The sequence below is a fragment of the Terrapene carolina genome, unplaced genomic scaffold (genome assembly GCF_002925995.2).
Source record: "Terrapene carolina triunguis isolate 2854851 unplaced genomic scaffold, T_m_triunguis-2.0 Scaffold66, whole genome shotgun sequence".
Classification (NCBI taxonomy): domain Eukaryota; kingdom Metazoa; phylum Chordata; order Testudines; family Emydidae; genus Terrapene; species Terrapene triunguis.
The window spans coordinates 38331388-38355768 of NW_020664417.1; the positions used below are offsets into that span (position 1 = coordinate 38331388).

General features: G+C 45.4%; 1 protein-coding gene across 1 annotated transcript in view; it reads right to left on the reverse strand.

The window, feature by feature from the left end:
• Positions 1-20862, reverse strand: part of ASB5 (ankyrin repeat and SOCS box containing 5) — a 54196-nt gene extending 33334 nt beyond the window's left edge. The window contains exon 1 of the mRNA XM_026647891.2: positions 20644-20862. Within this exon, the coding sequence (XP_026503676.1) occupies positions 20644-20839 (196 nt within the window). The 5' untranslated portion in view covers positions 20840-20862. The remainder of the gene's footprint in view (positions 1-20643) is intronic.
• Positions 20863-24381: the final 3519 nt, after the last annotated feature.

Sequence of the window (24381 nt, forward strand, 5' to 3'; positions counted from 1 at the left end):
AATGTCCCACTACTCAATGAGCTGTTCTTATCTGTCTTGAAATTAAATTGAGTTTAGAAATATCAAATTTAATTTTTGCCTCTTTTTTTCCTATATTCCCCTTAAACAGAACTTCTAAAAATAATAAAAATGAAGGGCTAGATTAAAGGTATCTGGTACAAGAGAGTAAGGGGTAGACATGGCAGAGGGCACAAGGGATAGATCCACAAAGGTGACTGAGGAGTGGGTCAGTCTGAACTGCTGTGGGGAGCCCCGGACCCTCCACCTGACTCGGGCACCCAGCCCCCCCGCCCAGGCTTATTCCTACGTTGTTGTTGATGGTGGCACTGCCTTCAGAGCTGGGCAGCCAGAGAGCCACAGCTGCTATGGGAGGGCTAAGGCAAATTTTGGGGTGGCTTCCGCAAGCCTCCCCCTAGCACCGCCCGTGGCTGCCTTAGGCACCCAACAGGAAATTGGATTTCTAACCATCCAGGATTGTCCTAGAGTCTCCCAGAATTAAAGATTAACCTTTAATTAAAAAGTATGTCATGTGATTAATACATTCAACCAAAATTGGCAACCCTAATAGGTAATGCAAAGGGGGGGAACCAAATTCCGACCCCCCCCCCCCAAAAGGAGTTAGGCATGTACTAGAGGTGCCTCCCTCTGTTTGGGATTCACAGCTGTGAACCTCCTCCTGGTCTAAGGTGCCTAAGCCAGATCAGCCCTTTTCACAAAAAAACAAGGTAGCAGTAATACCTGCCCATAGCCCAGTGGTTACAGCCCTGACCTAGCATAGAGGAGGCATGGGTTCAAATCTCTCTTTTGCCTGATGTGGAGCAGGGATTTGAACACTGGTCTCTCACCTCCTAGGAGAATGTCCTAATCATGGAATTATAGAGTATTCTGTGGTAGGTCTCTCTCTCTCTCTGTCGCTCCTGCTGACACTGTTATGTTTTGTATAAAATATTTAAATAGTCATTGGGCCAGAGAAAGTGGAATGAGAGTGACTATAGTCTGGTGGTTAGGGCACTCATTAAGGAGGTGAGAGACCAAGGTTTAAGGCCCTGATCCTCACAGTGCCATAACAAGGGCGATGCGAGTGAGGCACTTGCCTCGGGCACACAAAGAGGAGGGGTGCAATCACCTCCTCTCCGCCTCCTCCCCTGAACGCTCCGCCCCTGCTTCTCTGAGCCCCTGCTTCCTGCAAATCAGCTGTTCATGTGGGAAGCCTGGGAGCACGGAGAAACAACCGGCGGCGCGCTCAGGCCCAGAGAGGTGGAGCAGAGGTGAGCTGGGGCGGGGAGCGCAGGGCCGGGTTTAACTTTTTTGCTGCCGCCCCAAGCAAAAAAAAAAAAAAAGCGAGGGGGGGAGGCGCTGCCGCGGTGTGACCAGAGGAGTGAGGCACGAGGGGCGGGGCGTGGCCGGAGGAGCGGGGGGGGGGGCACGGCACAGCCAGAGGAGCCAAGGGGGGAGCGGCACGGCCGGAGCAGCGAGGGGGGGCGCAGCATGGCCACAACGTGGCCGGAGGAGCCGGGGGCGGCGCACCCGGAGGAGGCGGGGGGGGACGCGGCCGGAGGAGCCAAGGGTGAGACTATAAAAGCCAGAACAAAGCCCTACACTTGAAGAAGGGTAGGTGCATTATAAATTTAATTTTAATATGAATAAAGTTTCTTGTTAAATTGTCAATATTCTTCAACAGCTAACTGAATTATACATGAGAGAGAGAATGTCAATAATTTCCCCATATTTCATGACTTTGGGACTCTTCTCGCTTTCACAATCACTTTTGACAAGTGCTTTTGGGAGGAAGAGGGGACCTGCAGGTGAATTTGTCATCTGGGATGGGATGCTGTTGTTGAGGGGGGGCTGTTGGTTAGGAAGGAAATCCAGTCTTACATGCTTTGGGGGAAGTATTGAGTGTATTTGTCAGCTGAGAATGAGGTTGGCTAGCTTCTCAGTGTGGTTGAGCAAGTAGATTTGTCAGCTTGGAAGGAATTCAGGTTAGCTTGTTTTCCATAGATGTTCTAACCCTCTGCTATGTTATCTATGTCATCATCAGCAGAGGGTGTGGCTAGCAGTAGCAGCAGCAATGAAGTCCACAGACACTGTCTACAGATAGCACATGTCAGGCAGCTGCTGCTGCTTCAGAGGAGTTGACTCAGGGGAAGTCAGAGAAGCACCCGCTCTCTCCCCCAAAGAATTTGGGCAAAGGAGTAGGAAGAAATTATGTGGGAAGGGAGGCAGGATAGCTCAAAAAGCTGGCATCCTGAAAGCAGGGAGGCTGAGAGGGCTATCTCCTTCCCCATAGATAATCGATTAGTTAATTGATATGACAGTCATTATTTTCTACCAACTTTATCCACATATTTTAGGTACTCTGGAGCAGTGGTTCTCAAACTAGGGCCGCCGCTTGTTCAGGGAAAGCCCCTGGTGGGCCGGGCCGATTTGTTTATCTGCCGCATCCGCAGGTTCGGCCGATCGCAGCTCCCACTGGCTGCGATTCGCCGCTCCAGGCCAATGGGGGCTGCTGGAAGGGCGGCCAGCACGTCCCTCGGCCCACGCCGCTTCCTGCAGCCCCCATTGGCCAGTGGGAGCTGCGATCGCAGCCAGTAAACAAACTGGCCCGGCCCGCCAGGGGCTTTCCCCGAGCAAGCGGTGACCCTAGTTTGAGAACCTCTGCTCTGGAGGACATGAGAATATAACACAGAGAGAGATGCAGGGGATTGGGCTAGATGACCTCCTGAGACCTCTTCCAACCCTAATATTCTGTGATTCTATGCAAATATTCTCCTTATTGCTTTACAGGATACAGAGTTCATCTCACACAGTATCCTTGATGAAACTTTACACAAGACCAAATGGGTTAGCGTACAACTGTTTTGCTTATGGGCAACAGCCATATTGAAGTTGTGAAATGGATCTTTCGAGACTGGCATCACACTCTTTTCAAAAATAAAATTTAAAAGGAAATGACTAAAGTCTAAAGTTTTCAGTTGGAAACAAAAAAAAAAGCACACAGGTGATACATGTATAGAGGAGAGATGGGCTTGTGGTTAAGCACTGGGACCCAGGACACCTGGATTCCATTCCTAACTCTGCACACACTTCCTGTATGATCTTGTGCAAGTTCCTTCTCAGTTTCACTGTCTTTAAAACAGGAATAATATTTCCCTTTCTCATAGGGCAGTTGTGAAGATTAATTCATGAATGTTTGTGAGGTGCATAGATACTACTATGAAGAGTGCCATATAAAAGACCCTTAAACATCTTTGAAATCCTTTAACAAAAGCATTTAATTAAAAATCCATTTACTAGTACTATATGTTCAGCTGTTGTGATGGACAAGCAATTAACTAATTATTTTTATGGCAGGGTTATCTATGACAGTGATGCTGTATCCACCAGAGCAAAAGAATCTAGGGGAAGGGGCAGAGACTATAACATGTGAATATGGAAACTGACTAGAGGATGTTATTCATAGGTGTGGAATTTTGACAGTATTGATTTTCCTTATCTAACTTGTAAACATGATATAATTCCCTGGCTCATACTCCTCTCAAAATTTTGGCTTCATTTCATTTTCTTAACCCAAACATTAAACTATTAGAAAAAAATGAAGGCTTCTTTTATCAAGCTTCTTTTGTATAGATTGTTATGAAAATGAAATGCCAGTGCCAGTTTCAACATTTCTATGGAAGCAGAAAACTCATACGTTTATTTTATAGATGCAATTGTGTTCCTGTCAACAACTGCAAAGTTGTAAAGAAATTATTTCCCATCCATTTCAGTGGGAAAAGCATTCTAGTTTGAAAGAAGTATTTAAGACAAGCTTCTAAAAGTGTTTAAAAATTCAAATTTTGTCTTGGTATAACTTTATACAGTAGGAAAATGGGATCTTCTACTGTTTTTAATAAAAATAACAAAGGATGAATCCTGTAAAGTTTTGTGCCTTGGTACATGCTGGAAAAAAGCAGGTTTCTAGCATGCAAATTGTTGCCTTATTCTAACTCCAAATGAACAAATGCCATTGAAATAAAGTGAGCTTTCTAAACAGAGTCCTTTAGACGAGCTATTAAGATCAATGCAAATATAATTTAAAATACTTTGAATGTTTATGGTATACTCCTTGCAAAAATCTGAGTGCTTTATAGATATTCAAGAATTATGCCTCATAACATCCATGCAAGGTAAGTATTAACCCAATTTTACAGGTAGAAAAACTGAGGCAAGGAGACATTGAGTCTTGCCTGTGGTCACACAGAAAATTTGAGGCACAGTTGGGAATAGAACCTAGGTTTCTCAACTCCCAAAAGATCATTCTTCCTTCTTAATAGCAATGACTCATTGAATTTACATACCACCAGCATTGTGCCTAGCCAAGGAGTGAGATCTCCTGATCCTGGGGTCACTGGGCACTGGCCCACATGGCTAGTACATGACAGACAGCCTTAAGGCTTTTGGGGATCTGTTGGACACAGGGTGCACTGGCCATGTCCTCTTTTTCCAAACTTATTTATCTAGGTATTTATATGGCCTCCATGACCATTTTGTCTGAGTATCTTGTGGGCTGACCCCTGAGGGAATCAAGCACCCAGTCTACCTGTGCCAGGCTCTGCTAAGGAGAATGAGCCAACTTAGATCCACCTATAGCTGAACAATAGTTCATTCAGTAAGGAGCACCTTCAGTCAGGAAGCCCCAGAACAGAGGAAGCTCTTGAGGAGAGAGAGGGGAGCTGGTTAGGAAGCTACTCCTATTGGTGTCTCCCTGGAGAAGAGAGGCTCATGGGGAGAAGGAATGGGCCCAGAGAGAAAGTGTTCCCAGGCAAGGGACCAGAGCAGCTCAGGAGAAGTAACTGAGCATGGGACCTCCTGGGGATGTATGACGGACTGGAAGAGCAAAGAGGGATGCACTGTCAAGGGAAGAGTGGCATCCAACCAAATGCCCAGCAGAGGCCCAAGCTCCAGGCAGGGAATTCAGCCTGACAGTGCTTCAGTCCTAACACTGATTAACCCAGGGCAGAGAATTTAGGATGGAGTAGCTTACTGAAGATTTTATTTGTTTTCATATTATTCCTTTCCGATAAATACATGAGACCCTCCAAAGGGGGTGCTCTTTAATAGTAGAAAAGCCTGCTTGGACTTATTTATACTGTGGGTGAGGGGAAACTGACCCAGTTGCTCACCTGCAGTGCCATGCCTGACCACTCGGAGTGTGCTGAGGTGACCTCAATGGCATTACACTAAGTGATTTTATCCTCACAACATCCCTGTGAGGTAGGGAAGTATTATTATTTCTACTTTGCATATGGATAACCAAGGCACAAAGAAAATAAGTGATTTTCCAGGGCAACAAAGGAAGTCTATGGGAAGGAAGTCTAGAAATTAAACTTAGATCTCCAAGTACCTTAACTACAAGACTGTCCAGGAAAGGGATAACATAGAAGCCAAAGATCTCTCTAGTCGAAACATAGGGGAAACCTCAAGTGTTCAGATCGTTTAATTTAGGGCCCCTTTGTGCTGCTGGATGAGGACAAAGTGACTAGGGCCTCACTCTGCAGCTTAGAGGGAAGAATTTCATGAAAGCCCAAAAATTAAAATGCTGATTATAAATATTTTATAAAAATCTCTGACACCCCATCTGCCTAGAAAATTAGCAAAAACAGGTTTTGTAAAAGCTACACCATATATTTAAATAAACACACAACATGAGCTTTTTCCAGTGAAATCAATGGTAAAGAATTTTTTTCTTTCTTGCTTTCTGGAACTCCTTTCATAATGACAAATACATGGTTGTTTCTGTAGAACAAGTTTTTTTTTCCAATACGTAATTGGAATGTTTTATTTTAACAGGCCTTTGTCATTGTTGGTAATGCAAGAGTGTGGGTTCTGTAATTTATAAAATTTCTGAAATTTTCTTTTAAGCATACAATAATACATAAGATTTAAAGTTAGGACAACTGGCATACATTTAATTTTTTTATTATATGGGGGGAAATTAAAATTCCAATAAATGAATGCATCACAGTTTTGACTCAAATGCTAGCAGGCTGGGTTGTATGTTATAGAAATAACCCAGTGATCAAATCGGTCAATGAATCAGTGAATTACTCCCAAATTGTAGTATCTACATTTCAAAGTACTAAATTTAAAAACAAGAAATTAATAACTATGCATTTTACATTTAAAATCATATCCTGCATGGAGCAGAGTTTTCAGAGGGGAAAAAAAAAGCTTTGCCTTGACTGTTACACATTTAAACATATATGGTATATGATGGCTTATTTGAAAATATCATTCCTAAATTCCTAGTACCATACAGATTGCATTTACTGTTCTCTCCCAGTACTGAATCAAATTAATAAAAATTGGAAAAGACAAGACAAATCTGTGAGTGTTTGATATAGTTACATTTAAAAAATCTTATTTAGCTCTAGATTATTTACATGGATGTCGGATGCTAAAAGTGGCTAAATAAGATAGCAGTAGCTTCTCAGGACAAACTGAAACTTCCTATAAATAAAAATGTTCTGCTGTCGGAACTGTGATATTCTTTCTTTAAGTATCATATTAAGATTAAAAGGGGTAAAATCAGAAATCCTTTCAACTGTACAGTAAATCCTGGACATATGGGCCTCAATCACAAGGCTTCTAAATATATGCAACAACTGTATAAAATCTCATCTTCACAGTAACGTGCTACCAATGTTTTGTCAAGGTGGTCTCTCATAAACTTTCTCCCTTACACCCAGATCCAGCAAAGCACTTAAGCATACAAGTAAACCAATTGAAGTAATGGGGTTATTCATGTGCTCCCATAGGAGCTGCTTCATACATTGATTTTAATTGTCCATATAATGCCAGGTCTACACTACGGAGTTAGGTCGATGTAAGGCAGCTTATGTCAACCTAGCTCTGTAAGTGTCTACACTACATTGCTCCCACCACTGTAATTGCCCCACTACACCAACCTAATAACTCCACCTTCATGAGAGGTGTAGCACCTAGGTCAATGTAGTTTGGGTGACACAGTGTCTGTATAGACTAGACACTGCGCTACTTACATCGCCTGTCAGCTCTGCATCCTGCCTGGCGCTGAGAGCCTTGGCTCTCATCTTGGCACAGAGCTCCCACCTGCCTAGTTCTGAACACCTGGGCTCTCAGCTCCTCGCAGAGCTCCCAGCTGGAAGCCTGGCTGCCAGGCACTGAAAGCTCTTAGCAAACGCTCCTGGTGAGGACATGCACTTAGGGTTGCCAACTTTCTAATTACACAAAACCGAACACTACAGCCCCGCTCCTGCCCTGAGGCCCACCCCTTCCCGCCCTTCTCCGAGGTCCCGTCCCTGTTCATTCCATCCCCCATCATCTGGGGTTGGGCCAGAAATGAGGGGTTCAAGGTGCAGGAGGGGACTCCAGGCTGGGGCAGGAGGTTGGGGTGCAGGCTCTCGGGTGGGGTCAGGGATGAGGGGTTTGGAGTGCAGGAGGGGACTCGGATGGGGGGTGGAGCCGAGGAGTTTGGAGTGTGGGAGGGGGCTCCGGGCTGAGGCAGAGGGTTGGGGATGCAGGGGAGGTGTGGGCTGTGGGAGGGAGTTTGGGTGCGGGAGGGGGCTCCGGGCTGAGGCAGAGGGTTGGGGATGCACGGAAGATGTGGGCTGTGGGCTCTGGGAAGGAGTTTGGGTGCGGGAGGGAGCTCCGGGCTGTGCCAGGGGGTTGGGGTGTGGGCTGCGTGAGGGGGCTCAGGACTGGGGCAGGGAGTTGGGGTGCAGGCTTGGGGAGGGGGCTCAGAGTTGAGGCAAGGTGGCAGTGCGGGAGGGGATGCGGGCTCCAGGAGGGAGTTTGGGTGGGGGAGGGGGCTCCAGGCTGGGATAGGGGGTTGGAGTGAGGGAGAGGTTGCAGGAAACGGGCTCTGGGCAGCACTTACCTCGGGGGGCTCCCTGGAAGCGGCGACATGTCCCTCAGATCCTAGGCAGAGGGACCAGGCAGCTCTGCGTGGTGCGCACTGCCTCCGCCCGCAGGCGCTGCTTCCACAGCCTCGGTTCCCAGCCATTGGGAGCTGCAGAGCTGGTGCTCGGAGCGGGGACATATTGCCGCTTCCGGGAGCCATGCAGAGCCAGGTAGGGAGCCTGCCAGCCCCACCAACCAGATTTTTAATGGCCCAGTCAGCAGTGCTGACCGGAGCCGCTAGGGTCCCTTTTCAACCCGGCTTTCCAGTTGAAAACTGGACACATGGCAACCCTACATGCACTACCGACAGTAGGAAGGCAGTGTGGACATGAAAAATTGAAGTAATTACTGCGGTAGCTGTAAGTCGACCTAATATAGGTCAATTCAGTAGTGTAGTGGTAGATAAGGCCTAAATCCATAGAAAGATTTGTACTTTGTTCCTAATGTATACAAAGAGAATATTGATAATATAGCAGAGTGTTGAACTTGTACACTTTGAAATGGATTGTGGTGTGGGAAGCCCTTTTAGGGTTGTCTGGCGTATCTTCCCCAGGGGAGTTTTGTTTTGTTAAATGCTTGATACTTGTCGCAGTCTGGTTCACTCCAGAAACAGATTGCTCTCTTAAGAAGTATTTTTGAGTGTCTCCTTGTCTGGCAGGAGTGATTTAGCAGTGTCCAGAGAGGGTGATGAACTCCATTAAAAAATCTCCCTATTTCAATGTTTTATTCAATTTGGTGTCAGATTTGTAAAAGGGAGCAGCCCCCAAGAGCCTCATTGTTCATCAAATCACTGATTCCTAAACTACATTAAATACTTCGACACAACTGACTATATATAATCTATGAAAAACAAAATGCCAAATGTCGGTGCCTTACACTGAGCAGTGTGATGAATAGGTATTCCATACAACATTCCTTTCATTACCAAATGAATCTCTATTGTATCTAGGAAGCTAGTAAAGGTGTTATATGGCTTTTATTAATAGAATTATGATCTGTGTGGAATGTGAATTGAGAAGATGCCTTGTGCTTATTTTTCTCCCCTACCAGCTGTTGCTAAATGACGTTATCAATTGCAAATTGTTAGAATAGGGTAGTAGGACAACATTATCCTGTTTTAATCATTCACTATGGTTTAAAAGCAGTCAACCTTACCTTTCCAGCAGTGGATTTCCAAAAATGAATCACAACATTATTTCTGATTTATGACCTACAGGAAGGGACCTCAGGTGAGTTTACCTTTTAAAATATAAAACATGGTTTAAAAGCAAGCGTTTTTTAATGATTAATTTGCCCTGAGGACTTGGGATGCATTCGCGGCCAGTACAGCTACTGGAAAAGTCTGTTAACGTGTCTGGTGATGGAGCGGAAATCCTCCAGGGACATCTCTATGAAGCTCTCCTGGAGGGACTCCAAAAGCCTTTCCACAAGGTTTCTGGGCAGTGCAGCCTTATTCCGTCCTCCATGGTAGGACACTTGACCACGCCATGCTAGTAGCAAGTAATCTGGTATCATTGCATGACAAAGCCTGGCAGCGTATGGTCCCGGTGTTTGCTAGCAGTCAAGCAACATCCGTTCTTTATCTTGCTGTGTAATCCTCAGGAGAGTGTTATCGCTCATGGTAACCTGGTTGAAATACGGGAATTTAATTAAGGGGACAGAGGTGGCCCTTCCTACTGGGCTGTTTGCCTGTGGCTGAAAAGAAATCCTTCCTTGTAGTAAGCCAAGCACAGGGCGCGGGGAGGATTGGCGCTGAGCTTTTCACGTTTGGCTAGCAGGGATCTTCCCTGATACCAGCCACGCAGTGGGGGGAGGATTAAAGCGATCATCCCAGAGAATTGGATGGGGGTGGGGGTTAGTTTGTTTTCTGCTGCTGCAGGTTAATAGGAAAACCGCAGCACTCAACGGGCTTTGCTTGGTATGTGGGAAAGGAGGGTGCAGAAGCCGAAAGACAATGGCTTACCACGGCCGCATGCAAGCTGAATTCTGTTGCCCGGACCTGCGTCTGTGATCTCTAACAGCAAAGCCACAGGCACTCAATATTAGGATGCAAAATGCGACCTTTCACAGAAATCACATGTGCTATGTAATGTGAATAGTGTTGTTCACCGTGAAAGAGTATAAGCATTGTTCTGTAAAATGTATCTTTTTAAATACTTCTCTCCCTTTTTTCCCTCCCTCCCTCCAGCAGCTGCAAATTTTTCAAGCCTCCCTCCTCCGTCCCGAAGGCTATCTCAGGTAAGGCGTCGGAAAAAGAGGACGTGAGACGAGATGTTTGCGGAAATCATGGAATCCACCCGCAATGAAAGAGCTCATCTGAATGAGTGGAAGGACACGGTATCAAAGTACAGGAAAGATGCCAGTGAACGTGAGGACAGGAGGGACCAACGCGAGGACATGAGGGACCAAAGTGAGGACAGAAGGGACCAACGTGAGAAGAGGAGAGACACTCGAGATGAGAGGTGGCGGCAGGAAGATCAGAGGAGGCAGGATGCAACGCTGGGGCTGCTGTGTGAGCAAACAGACATGCTCCGGCGTCTGGTGGAGCTTCAGGAATGGCAGCAGGATCACAGAGTGCCGCTACAGCCCCTGTATAACCCCCCTTCCCCCTCACCATGTTCCATAGCCTCCTCACCGAGACGTGTAAGAACACGGGGGGGGGCGGAGACTCCGTGCACCCTCCCATTCCACTCCAGTGGACAGCCCTAGCAAAAGGCTGTCATTATTTTAACCTTTTTTTAGTGACCTTTTCCTTCCCTCCGATCCTCCTCCCAAACCCCACCCGAGCTACCTTGGCAGTTTTCTCCCTCTTTTTATAATCAATTAATAAAGAATAAATGATTTTTAAACGATAGTGACTTTATTTCCTTTGAAAGCAAGCTGTGATCGAAGGGGGAGGGTGGGTTGCTTACAGAGAATAAGTCAATAAAGGGGGCAGGTTTTCATCAAGGAGAAACAAACAGAACTTTGACACGGTAGCCTGGCCAGTCATGAAACTGGTTTTCAAAGCTTCTCTGATGCACCGCGCTTCCTGGTGTGCTCTTCTAATCGCCCTGGTGTCTGGCTGCGCGTAATCAGCAGCCAGGCGATTTGCCTCAGCCTCCCACCCCGCCATAAAGGTCTCCCCCTTACTTTCACAGAGATTGTGGAGCACACAGCAAGCAGCAATAACAATGGGGATATTGGTTTGGCTGAGGTCTGAGCGAGTCAGTAACGTGCGCCAGCGACCTTTTAAACGTCCAAATGCACATTCTACCACCATTCTGCATTTGCTCAGCCTGTAGTTGAACAGCTCCTGACTACTGTCCAGGCTGCCTGTGTATGGCTTCATGAGCCATGGCATTAAGGGGTAGGCTGGGTCCCAAGGATAACTATAGGCATTTCAACATCCCCAACGGTTATTTTCTGGTCCGGGAAGTAAGTCCCTTGCTGCAGCCGTTTAAACAGAGTAGTGTTCCTGAAGACGTGAGCGTCATGAACCCTTCCCGGCCAGCCCACGTTGATGTTGGTGAAACGTCCCTTGTGATCCACCAGTGCTTGCAGCACCCTTGCGGTTTATGTACTGGGTACCCTGGTGCTCCGGTGCCAAGATAGGGATATGGGTTCCATCTATCACCCCACCACAGTTAGGGAATCCCATTGCAGCAAAGCCATCCACTATGACTTGCACATTTCCCAGAGTCACTACCTTTGGTAGCAGCAGCTCAGTGATTGCTTTGGCTACTTGCATCACAGCAGCCCCCACAGTAAATTTGCCCACTCCAAATTCATTCCCGACTGACCAGTAGCTGTCTGGCGTTGCAAGCTTCCGCAGGGCTATCGCCACTCGCTTCTCAACTGTGGGGGCTGCTCTCATCTTGGTATTCTGGTGCTTCAGAGCAGGGGAAAGCAAGTCACAAAGTTCCATGAAAGTGCCCTTACGCGTGCGAAAGTTTCGCAGCCACTGGGAATCGTCCCACACCTGCAACACTATGCGGTCCCACCAGTCTGTGCTTGTTTCCCGGGCCCAGAATCGGCGTTCCACGGATAGAACCTGCCCCATCAACAACATGATCTCCAAAGCGCCGGGGCCCGCAGTTTGAGAGAATTCTGTGTCCGTGTCCGTGTCCATGTCCTCATCACTCTCGTCGCCGCGCTGCCGTCGCCGCCTCCTCCTTGCCTCGTTTTTCTGGTCCTGGTTCAGCATAAACTACACGATAATGTGTGAGGTGTTTACAATGTTCATGACTGCTGTCTTGAGCTGAGCGGGCTCCATGCTTGCCGTGGTATGGCGTCTGCAGTGTTCACCCAGGAAAAAAGGCGCGAAACGGTTGTCTGCCATTGCTTTCATGGAGGGAGGGGTGAGGCTGTACCCAGAACCACCTGCGACAATGTTTTTTGCCCCATCAGGCACTGGGATCTCAACCCAGAATTCCGATGGGCGGGGGAGACTGCGGGAACTATGGGATAGCTATGGGATAACTACCCACAGTGCAACGCTCCGGAAATCGATGCTAGCCCCAGTACATGGACGCACACCGCCGAATTAATGTGCTTCGTGTGGCCGCATACTTTCGACTTTATACAATCTGTTTCCAAAATTCGAATTCTGTAAATTCGGATTAATCCCGTAGTGTAGACATACCCTAAGACTGCCAATCTAAAACTGAACCCAAAGAAATGTGAGGTGTTCCAAAAAGAAGGAACTTACCTTGGATATACAATCTAAATTTCCACCACTAAAAAGAAAACGGAGACTGTGCATAATGGTCAACCCGTCAGCACTCACAGACATGCAGAGTTTTGTAGGCCACTCTTCCTATTACGGAACAGTGGTTCTCAACCGGGGTACATGTACCCCCGAGGGTACACAGGGGTACATCAACTCATGTAGATATTTGCCTAGTTTTACAGCAGACTAATAAAAAGCACTAGTGAAGTCAGTACAAACTAAAATTGTCATAGAATGACTTGTTTATATTGTTCTATATACTATACACTGAAATGTAAGTACAATATTTATATTCCAATTGATTTATTTTATTATTTTATAATTTCAGGTGGTTGAAAGCAACAGATGTCTGACGAAGTGGGTATTCACCCACGAAAACTTATGCTCCAATACATCTGTTAGTCTTAAAGTTGCCACAGGACTCTCTGTTGCTTTTTACAGATCCAGACTAACACGGCTACTCCTCTGATACTTGAGGTGGTTGAAAGGAGATCAGGCTGGGGAAAAAAGGCCCAAGTAGATTTGGGTGGGAGTAAAATCATTTTGGGGTGGTGATGTGAAAAAATCTTGACAGAAAAACAATCGGTAATTATGTAAATAGTCAGGTTTGTATACATTTTAATTAGTTACCTTTATCTTCTTTCTGTCTGTCTGGCATGAGTCATTCAGGGTGTCATCTTTTTAATGGTATTAAAGGTTGCCATTGAGTGGGCTTTTGATCTATAAACAGTCATAGATCTGGCCAATGGCAGTGCTAAGCACCGAACTTTCAGATTAAATGGAAGGAGCAATTATGCCTCTATATGTAGTGAGATAGCTGGAAACAAAGTCTGACAGGAAGCTAAACTCTGATGGCTGAGGGATTCCCTGGTTGCAAATGCAGGATTAGTGTGTGTTAGAAGCAGAAAAAACAGAAAAGCCAGTAGAGCAGGAGAGAAGCAGTTCTAAGGGCTTGTCTACACTACAAAATTAAGTCGACTTTATCTAATTCGACCTCGAGCCTCCGAATTAATTAAGTCGATTGTGCGTGGCCATAGCATGCTCGTTGTCTTGATGGAGTGCATCCTCACTAGCAGTGCCTGCATCGATGCACAAAGCAGTGCATTGTGGGTAGCTATCCCAAAATGCAACTTGCCACAGTGTGTTTTGGGTAGTTTGTGCAATGCGTCATGGGACCAAAACATTGTCGCAGGGGAGAATAGGAACATTCTGTAGGCATCCCATGATGCACTGTGCTCCCCCCCTCATATCAATGGCAAACAAGCCAGTGGTTTTCATCCTTAAAACCGCTGCGCATACGCCATAGCCCCAGAAGCATGGAGCCTGCTCAGTTGTGCACTCTTGCTGTGAGCATCTCAAACGCCTCGTGCCTTCTCCTGCAGTATTTCCAGAGCCGAAGTAGTGTCCGCCGTGTGGAACATAGCGATGTCCTGCAAGCAGCCCTGCTGCAAGCCATTTAAAAAAACAATTCACAGTTGCTGCTGGCAGTCACAGAGCAGCTGCACTCTGTTGAGCGCCATTTCTGGTCCCGTGAAACAAGCACTGACTGGTGGGACCGCATCGTTTTGCAGGTATAGGATGACGAGCAGTGGGTGCAGAACTTTCAAATGCGGAAGGCCACCTTCCAAGAACTTTGTGCAGAGCTTTCCCCTGCCCTGCAGTTCACCAACACAAAAATGAGAGCTGCTCTGACAATGGAGAAGCGAGTAGCAATCGCTATTTGGATGCTTGCAATGCCAGACAGTTACCGGTCAGTGGGGAATCAATTTGGAGTAGGTAAATCAACTGTGGGAGCTGCTGTGCTCCAACTGTGCAGGGCCATTAATCGACTTCTGCTACGAAGGGTAGTGAGTCTGGGAAATGTGCAGGACATAGTGGGTGGTTTTGTTGCGATGGGGTTCCCTAATTGTGGTGGGGCGATAGATGGCACACATATCCCCATCTTGGCACCAGACCACCTTGCCAAAGAGTACATAAACTGAAAGGGATACTCTTCAATGGTGTTGCAAGTACTGGTGGATCACAGGGGGCATTTCACTGATATCAATGTAGGATGGCCAGAAAAGGCTTATGACACGCGCATCTTTAGGGACTCGGGTCTGTTCAAAAAACTGCAATCTGGGACTTTCTTTCCAGACCACAAAATGAACATTGACGATGTTGAGATAATGATAGTTATCCTGGGGGACCCAGCCTACCCCTTGCTCCCATTGCTCATGAAGCCATACACTGGCTGTGTGGACAACAGTAAGGAATGGTTAAACTATAGGCTAAGCAAGTGCAGAATGGTGGTTGAATGTGCCTTTGGTTGTTTAAAGGGGCGCTGAAGAAGTTTACTAACAAAGTTGGACCTTAGTGAAGAGAACATTCTCATGGTTATAGCTGCCTGCTGTGAGCTCCATAATATCTGTGGGGAAAAAAGGGGGGAAATTTTCCACAGGGGTGAGCAGGTGAGACAGATTGCATGGCAACCATTTTTGAGCAGCCAGACACCAGGGTAATAAGAGCACAGCAAGGGGCACTGCATATCCGCGAGGCTTTGAAAAGCCATTTCAATAATGAGTCACAGTAATGTGAGCTGCTTGTCTGCACTGTGCTTTCCCAAACCTTGACGTGGCTTGTATCACTGTCCCTGTAAAGCCAACCCCCTGCCCAAGCCCACTGCTTCTACTCGATAAAGAACATTTATTTATCGAATCCCTTTACTTTATTTAACAAACATAAGTAAAGAGAGAGAACAGAAAAAAAGGTAATCTTGAGGAAAAGGGGTTGTAAAGTTGGAATGGGAGAAACATTTTCAGCTGTGTAACATAACACCGCATTCCAGACCATCAAAGCTCTGTGAATGGGTGCCTTCTGTTCCTGGTACCCTCCCCCTGAGTTAAGTGAAAGAGATAATGGACTTTTCGCCCATGCCTCAGGGAACGCTGGGGTAAGGGTGATTCTGTGCCAGGCAATGCTGGCTGGCTGTCTACCAGGGTCTGCAGAGGGACTCTACCCTCCTGCTTCTGTTCCTGCAGTTCAACCAGATGCCTCAACATGTCTGCTTGGTCCTCATAATCCGAAGCATCTTATCCTGCGCCGCTTGCTCTTGCTCATTGGAAGCTTTCCTGCTGTCCATTTCTAACTTCTCGGACAGTGAAATCCTCCATGCTCTCAGCTCTGTGTCAGCTGTCCCAGAGGCGTTCATTATCTCGGTGAACATGTCCTCCCACGTTCTTTCTCCTCCTAATCAGCAAAAGTCTGCTTTCAGGTGTTGATGACACGCCGAAGGACACATTTCCAGCTGTCAGTCATGGGAAAAAATAAAGGAGCCATTGTACATGAATAAAATGTTTCCAAAGCAAGGCCGTTTTCATAAAAAAAAAAAAAACCTTTATTACACTAGGTGTAAGCCATAACATAATCAGAATCCGTAACCATTCACTGTGACATTTTGCTACTCCAGCCCTGGTGAGTAGCACCTCGCTTTTGGTGTCGTGTCCTACGACCCACAGGGCTCCAGGGTTAAAAATATTTCCTGGCTCTCGGGGAGAATGGATCCACCGCTCACCTGTCTCCCATTTTCCTCCTCCTCTTCTTCCTCATTCACCATATCGTCCTCCTTGTTGTCCCTAGACTCACACAGCTGTGAGATGTCCACTTTGCTTGTGGGGGTGCTGGTAGAGAACTGCATGCAGCTTATTGTAGAACCGGCATGTGTGGGGTTCAGCACCAGAATGACTGTTTGCCTCCCTTGCCTTCTGGTACACTTGGTGAAGTTCTTTTATTTTCACAGGGCACTGCTGTGTGTCCTTCGTGTAGACCTTCTCCCCCATTCCATGAGCAATCTTTGCATAGATGTCAGCATTTCTTCTCCTGGATCGGAGCTCTGCCTGCACAGACTCTTCTCCCCACACAGCAATGAGATCCACCACCTCCTGTTCAGACCAGGCTGGAGCACGTTTGGGGCGTGTAGTCTCCATGATCAGCTGTGCTCAAGCTGGCATGCTCCCAGTGCTGATCAAACAGGAAATGGGAAATCAAAAATTCCTGGGGCTTTAGCAGGGGAGGGGCTGTTTCCTGTGTACCTGGCTTCAGTACAGCAGAGTTGAGACTGATCTCCAGAGTGGTCTCAGATGAGCATTGTGGGACACCACCTGGAGGCCAATTAAGGTGAATTACACAACACTGCGTCTGCACTACCTCGCAGTCTACCCATGAAAATCAAATTAAGTGCTATGCTCTCACAGAGGTGGATTACAGAAGTCAACATTAGAGGTGACTTAGGTTGGTGTAAAGGGCCCGGTAGTGTAGACACATATATTAACAGGTCAACATAAGGCGGCTTCCTTCTACCTAACTTTCTAGTGTAGATCAGGCTTAAGTATGGCCCTGAGAAAATGCAGAGAGACAGAACTCCTCAGGGCACAAAATTGACTGGAGAGGCTGACTGCTGTAGCTGCTGTTTGCTTGTACTGTGTTTAGGAAAACAGGACTTTATATATTGTGACAGGGTCAGGACAGATGGTTACAGGAGAGTGTTAGAAGGCAGATATATTAGTCCCAGATTAAGTAGATCCCTTTTCTCTGGGTAAGGGAACAGGGGCAGTTCCAGAACAAGCAGGAACTTGCTGGAACCAATTAAGGCAGGCAGGCTAATTAGGACACCTGGAGCCAATTAAGAAGAAACTGCTAGAATCAATAAGGACAGGCTGGCTAATCAGGGCACCTGAGTTAAAAAGGACCTCACTTCAGTTTGTAGTGTGCATGCGAGGAGCTGGGAGCAAGAGGCACTAGGAGTTGAGAGTGGGAAGGCGTTTAGCTGGAGGACTGAAGAGCACAAGCGTTATCAGACACCAGGAGAAAGGTCCTGTGGTGAGGATAAAGAAGGTGTTGGGAGGAGGCTCTGGGGAAGTAGCCCAGGGAATTGTAGCTGTCGTGCAGCTGTACCAGGAGGCACTCTAGACAGCTGCAGTCCACAGGGCCCTGGGCTGGAACCCGGAGTAGAGGGTGGGCCCGGGTTCCCCCCAAACCTCCCAGCTCCTGATCAGACACAGGAGGAATTGATCTGGACTGTGTCTTCTACCAGAGGGGAAGGTCTCTGAGCTGTTTCCCGACCCACAAGGTGAATCTCTGAGGTGAGTAAATCCGCCAATAAGCGCAGGACCCACCAAGCTAGAGGAGGAACTTTGTCCCAATATATATTTTTTGTAAATAAACGGGAATGCACCAAGAATATACCTGACTTCTATCATCATTTTTTCCTCTTAGAAATAATCCTGCAAGGTCCCAAATACTGGCAACTGTTAAAGCCAAAGGAGCAACAATATCTACACACAAGGTAACTGAGGTCGCATATTAGTGACACCCACGTCCTTCTTGAAAAAAAGTCATGAATTAGTATTTTTCATAAAAAGTCATGGCAGTCCACTAATGAGCAGTACTTTTTCCATGATTATTATTATACAAAAGTGGCTCAATTATGTCAATTTGGTGGAATATGAGATTTTAAAATGGGGTAAAACTTTGTGTGCTATGACTTTTCCTCTTCTTTTGTAATTAGAATCATGACTTTACACATTTTTGCCATGAAAAATAACCAACCTTAGGTACACTTCAGCATGAGGAAGAGGAAAACTAGGCGTAATCATCTAAACGTATAGCCCTTGGCCCTGCAAACACTTAACTAGTTAGTGCTACACACCTGAGCAGTCCCATTGAGTTCAAAGGGACAACTATGAGTATAAAGTAAGCATGTGAGTGTTTTCATGATCAGGACCAAAGTTAAAGAATAATCCCATTAATGGGAACTTTATAATAGACCTGATCCTTCTTTCATTGAAGCCATTTTTTGAAACGGGAGTTTTACCATTGACTTCACTGGGAACAGAACTAGGCTCTTAAATCTTATTTTAAGACATGAACTTTGCAATTTAAAATGGATGACTCAGAAAAAAGTATTTTTAATTTCTTATTCACATTTGACTTCTAGAAATAGACATTTGTTCAGTCTGTGACTATTGTAGTTTATACATGCATATTTATTTTTTTGAAACTCTGATGCTGAGCACCCAGATGAAGCCCAGAAGTCCCAAAGCAACATACGTTACACATTTGTTATTTTTAACTCAGAGACTACCTTCCATTTTTTTAACAAGAGACCCGCTCTCTTTACCACAGCCCCTCACCATCTATCTCCTTTCATTAAAACAAATCCACTTTCACCAAATTTAACATCATTAAACTTAAATTACAGAATTCACATTCTCCCCCACCAACCTCCTGGAAATTATTATTTTTTTAAATCAACCCAAAATCACAGCTAAGTTGTGTTGCAGACAAGAGCTAAGAAATCCAAAGTTAAGGATGACATATTGTTCTTAATAAAAATCAATGTTATATAAAATAACTGCTCAATGCAACAATGTGAATTAAGGACATAATCATCCTTAACCTTAAATATACATGTTCCTTCAGGCCTTTTTTTTTTTTTTTTTTTCCATCAACTAGTGACATATAAAAAAATAAACTGAAAAATAGAAATTCCATCACGTAGAACCATATTGACACCCCCACCCCCAGGAGTCACCTGCAGAACTGGGACCTTTACATCAGGACAGACCTCTTTGCCAGTTGAGCTAACAGTCAGTTTCAGCAGTAGTAAATCCTTATCCTCTATGGACCAGCCATATAGGAAGATGAGACCCGTATTTTGCCAGCCGATTTCACAGATGTTTGCTTATAGCAAAGGAAAAATAAGACTCAGGACTCTTGGGTTCAATTCCAGATTCTGTAGGGGAGTGTGCTATAATGGTTAAATATTCTTACCCTATTCCTCCAAGCCTGATTCCTTCTACCCCTATGCACTCCAGCCTGTCCTAGTCCTCTCTCACCAGCTCCTGTTTCAGTCTCCCTCACAAGCTCCTCATCCCACTGGATTCAATTCAGGGTACAGTACTTCCTTTTCCTCCATGCTACATGGGTGCTAGGAGTGACCCCAGACAGATATAGGAGCATTGGAGGGAAACTTCATCCCAGAAGTCCTGAGCTGAGCAGCAGCATGCTCATTCACTCTGTAGGGATGCTGCATATGCAGTCTGGTTGGCACATAGAAACAATGTGGAGATAGAACATGCTTAGAACAGATGGACTCTTTGGAGAATAATGCTGCCAACTAATAAATGTCTGCTTGAGCACATGCACACTGTAATTTTCAGAGGCTTACAACTTGACCAAATGTGGGTGGATTTCTATGAGGATGCCAAAAAGCCCATCTCTGACACCTGGGTGACCTTCCTGCCAAATTTCAAGTCCCTATTCTAAAGCATGAAGATTCTAGAGCGTCTCAAATAAATGGTTGTAATAATTTTAACATGGGCAAAGCAACATATTTTTCCTTATTTTGGTTCTCAGAAATGTATGAACTGATTTTGTTGAAATGTTCTAAAAAACTCTTCCTGAGTCAGACTCCTGGCATAGAAAATTTAAGCTCAATAGTTGAAGTTTAGGAGCATGTATGCAACTGAAAGTAAGGTCTTATAATGGAAAGTGTTAGGCAGTCTTTAACTATAGGAGTCACTAGCAATGCTGCCTATAATAATTCAGTTTTATACAGTACCTCACATTAATCTACAACTTATAAACCATGTTTTCTAATAGATATGTTTCTCTGGAGCTTTCCTCCTTATAAATTTTTTTGTTATAAACTATATCAAAGATATAAAGAGAGCTAACAATTAGATTTTCTGATCATAGTAGAACAGATTCCACTACCCATACTCATAATGTGTGGAGCTTTTCATGGAGAAAAATTCTACTTAAGGTAAAGATGGAAGAATATGGCCCAATATAAACAAACTAACACTGTTGTAATACGAGCTATCTTATATTGGGGGTGGGGGAGGGAAATCACACACAACTTGGCTTAACTGAAATATTTTTTTAAATCACGAGCAGTTAAATAATTAACTACAACAAGAATAAACCAATGGCAATAAACTAAGATACAGTAATAAGTACACACATACCTTGCCCTTGAGGAATTCCATAAAATTCATCAGCTATCCTTGCTGCTTCCTTACGGTTTCCTTTTACAATGTAGAAGTGACTGAGGATGGCAAGGCTGATTTTCACAAAAAGTTTAAAACAAAAAAGTGAAAGTATAGTAAAGTAGACGTTGGATAGTTGCTGGGCAAAAGGGCGATTTTCCTCTATGACAGTCATTGCTGCACCAGAGTGTTTGTCAGTGTTTCGGTACAATTCTCAAATGTGTTGATAAGATCATATGGCTCCAGTTAGGCACTCCTCAGTGCCAGGAACAGCTGGTCCCGAGGAAAGAAAATATCAGCTGGTCATGATGCTTGCTGCTCAAAATATGAGGATTATTTATACTGTACATAGTATTGAGTTCACTACAGCTCGTGCTGACCTGATGGTATTCAACTGGAGCGGAATATCCACAAATACAGTTTCTGACATTCACAGTTTCCAAGCTTCTTCCATTTAAAAGGTCTATTTCATTCCAGAATTTGCATTTTTATTTGTCTAGTTATTTCTATTTTTACTTATTAAAAAACACTGTCAAAAGTATTATTTTAAGATTCTTTTGTTACTCAGTGTTGCCAACAAAAGCTCTTTGTATCCTTGAATATGAAATCAATTTCCCCCCAGATATGTTCTCTCTTTTCCTCATGTACATTTATTTATTATTGTTAGATTTTTCTAACAAAAACATATCCTAACAGTAAAGCATTTTTTCTGAAATACATGGATTTTGCAAACAGATAAGAAAATGAAAAGTAGAATAAATTTGGGCCATACCAGTTTAGTGTCTCTTTAATTCAGGAATGACAGGAATAGTGACATGCTGCTCCAAAGTACCTGCTATGCATCTAGTATGTATGGTTTACATAACTGTTAACTGAAATAATATCAAATAGCTGACAGGAGAAACAAATCTCACGTTGCTTTTACGGTTAGATCTGTTGCACAGAATATTTAAAAATTCACAGGACAAAACCCCAGTGAATATACTATAGGGAATAATTCTGCACTGGCAGAGAAACTAGATGAGCTAATAAGTCTTTTCTATCTCTAATGTCTATGATACACATTTTTATTATGCTGTACCATGTTATTTTATATCGACGATGTGGCAAATTTACATCTTGACCTGTTTTTAACACATTCCTTACATTCTTCAGAGAACTGATTTGCTCATATACCATAAACCCATTACTCACACTGATCAGCAGTTCCATTAGTGTGAGTAACTGCTCACAAGGAAGCAATGACTTCACAATATGAGACAAACTGAAGAGCAGCAGGATAGTTCAAGATTTTTCTAAGAGAGACACAATCCAAAAATAACATACGAGGACAGAACAGCTGAGGATCTCACCCTACTTTCTCTTTGTAAATTTTTGAATAAAAAAATGAATTAATATCTTGAAATGTGGTATGAAATTATCAACCCAAATATATACTGTAACTTCCTACTCTTTCAGAAATTTTAACAAAGACCTTTTGTTAAAGATATCCGGTCAGGCTACTCCTTTAATTTGCTCTAATTTGATGCACATAATATGGAGAGACTAATACCACTGACTGGAATCTGTCACACTGTAGTATGTGTGAACTTCCTCATATGATCTGCCAAGCTATATTAATCTTAAAACTGAAACACCTGTCTATTCCATTCCTGGCTCTTTTTCACAACAATTACAAATCATGCAGAATTCTGTATGAATTTTAGAATGGTGGCAAATGTGGAGGAGGGACTAATGGCATGATCCAAAGCCCACTCAATTCAGTGTAAAGACCCCCACTGACTTCAGTGACCTTTGGATCAGGCCCTTCGGCAGAACCACCAAACACATTGTCATGTGCAACTCAAAATAGGATTTCAATGCATATTTCCAGACGAAAAATGGCAAAATAATGTATCTACCATACCACCTAGCTCCCGGACTAAGTTGTTAAAGTGAAAAGTGTAGTGGCTTCTGAAATAGCGTTGCCAATTTTCTAATGGCAGAAAACCAAATGCGTTTGCCCCACCCCTTCCCTGAGGCCCCGCCCATGTCCTGCTCCTTCTCTGAGGCCCCACCCCTGCTCACTCCATCCCCCCACCACCCTCACTCACTTGCTCATTTTCACTGGGCTGGGGCAGGGTGATGGGGTGTGGGAGGAGGTGAGGGCTCCGGCTGGGGGTGCCGGCTCTGGGGTGGGACCGGGGATGAGGGGAGTGGAGTGCAGGAGGGGGCTCCAGGTTGAGGCAGGGGGTTGGGGAATGGGGGGGATATGGGCTCTAGGCTGGGGTGTCACTCCAACTCCTAGGCAGAGGCACGGCCAGGAGGCTCTGCACGCTGCCCCTGCCCCCAGACGCCACCCCCCGCAGGTCCCATTGGCCATGGTTCCCAGGGCAGCGCGTGGAGCCCCTGTGGCTGCCCCCGAGCCGGAGGGACATGCTGGCCGCTTCTGGGAGCTGTGCGGAGCCGGGCAGGGAGCCTGCTAGCTGTGCTGTGCCGCTAACCAGACTTTTAACTGCCCGGTCAGTGGTTCTGACCGGAGCCAGGGTCCCTTTTTGACCGGGTTTTCCGGTCGAAAACTGGACACCTGGCAACCCTATTCTGAAATCTCATGTGTGAAGAAACCTCTGTGGAAAGAGGAGTTGGAGGAGAATGTCTGTTAGAGAATAAATATCAAGCCCTTTCTCTGCATGTGCTTTTAATTTTATCTTAAAGAGCGCAGAGTTTTATGTTTTTTTCTGAAGAAATTTGAATGTATGCAAAAATCACAGGAATAATTAGAGAAAGTAATGTACAAATAGTGCATTTTATATAGAAAATTATACTCTGAAAATATACTTCAGTTTCTTCTTAAAGTTTGTTCATAAACATTTCAGCAACCAGCTAGCATAAATATTGCTTTCCTAATAATATAGTGAGAAGTATCGGTAAGTATTTGGGAAACTGCCAGATGAAAATCCCTCTTTATATTTGGCATATTGTTATCTGACACTGAATTGAAGTGGCATGTTTTCCATAGGGATAAATGTGCACTATGTTCCTAACCACAGCTGCCAATTTCCGCTTCAATCATTAAGAAACAGAAATTATATTTTCCTTAATCATACATCCAGTGTTTGATGTTTCATACTCTCCTCCTCACCTTTTCATAGTGTTAGAAAGAATGTATTCAATCAGTGCTTATCAGTAAAGCTGTGAGTCTGTCACGGATTCTGTAACTTTCTTTGACCTCCGTGACTTCTGCAACGGCTGCTGCTGGCTCAGGGGCTGCCCGAGCTGGGCAGCCCCTGGGCCAGCAGCAGCAGTTTGTGGGAGGGAGGTGTGTAGGAGGGAGCTCAGGGCTAGGGGCAGGGGTTTGGAGGGGCACTTACCTAGGGGTAGGGGGCTCCCCAGCTCCACTAGCATGGCCCCCCTGCAGCTCCTAGGCAGTGGAGGGGCCAGGCTGAGTCTCCACGCCACATGCTGCCTGCGCCCGCAGGCCCCACCCCCAGCTCCCATTGGCTGCGGTTACCAATCAATGGGAGCTGTGGCAGCCGGCGCTTGTGGCAGGAGCAGTGGAGCCCCTGCCCTGACCCCTGCCTTCACTGCCTAGGAGCTGCAGGGACGTGAAGCCAGATAGGAAGTCCCACCAACCCCGCCAAACCCCGCTCCTCAGCACCAGTGAGGGTCCCGGGTCACCTCCCCCAGCACCCGCGGCGCCCCCAGACCACCACCCCCCAGAGCACCTGCAGTCCCCCA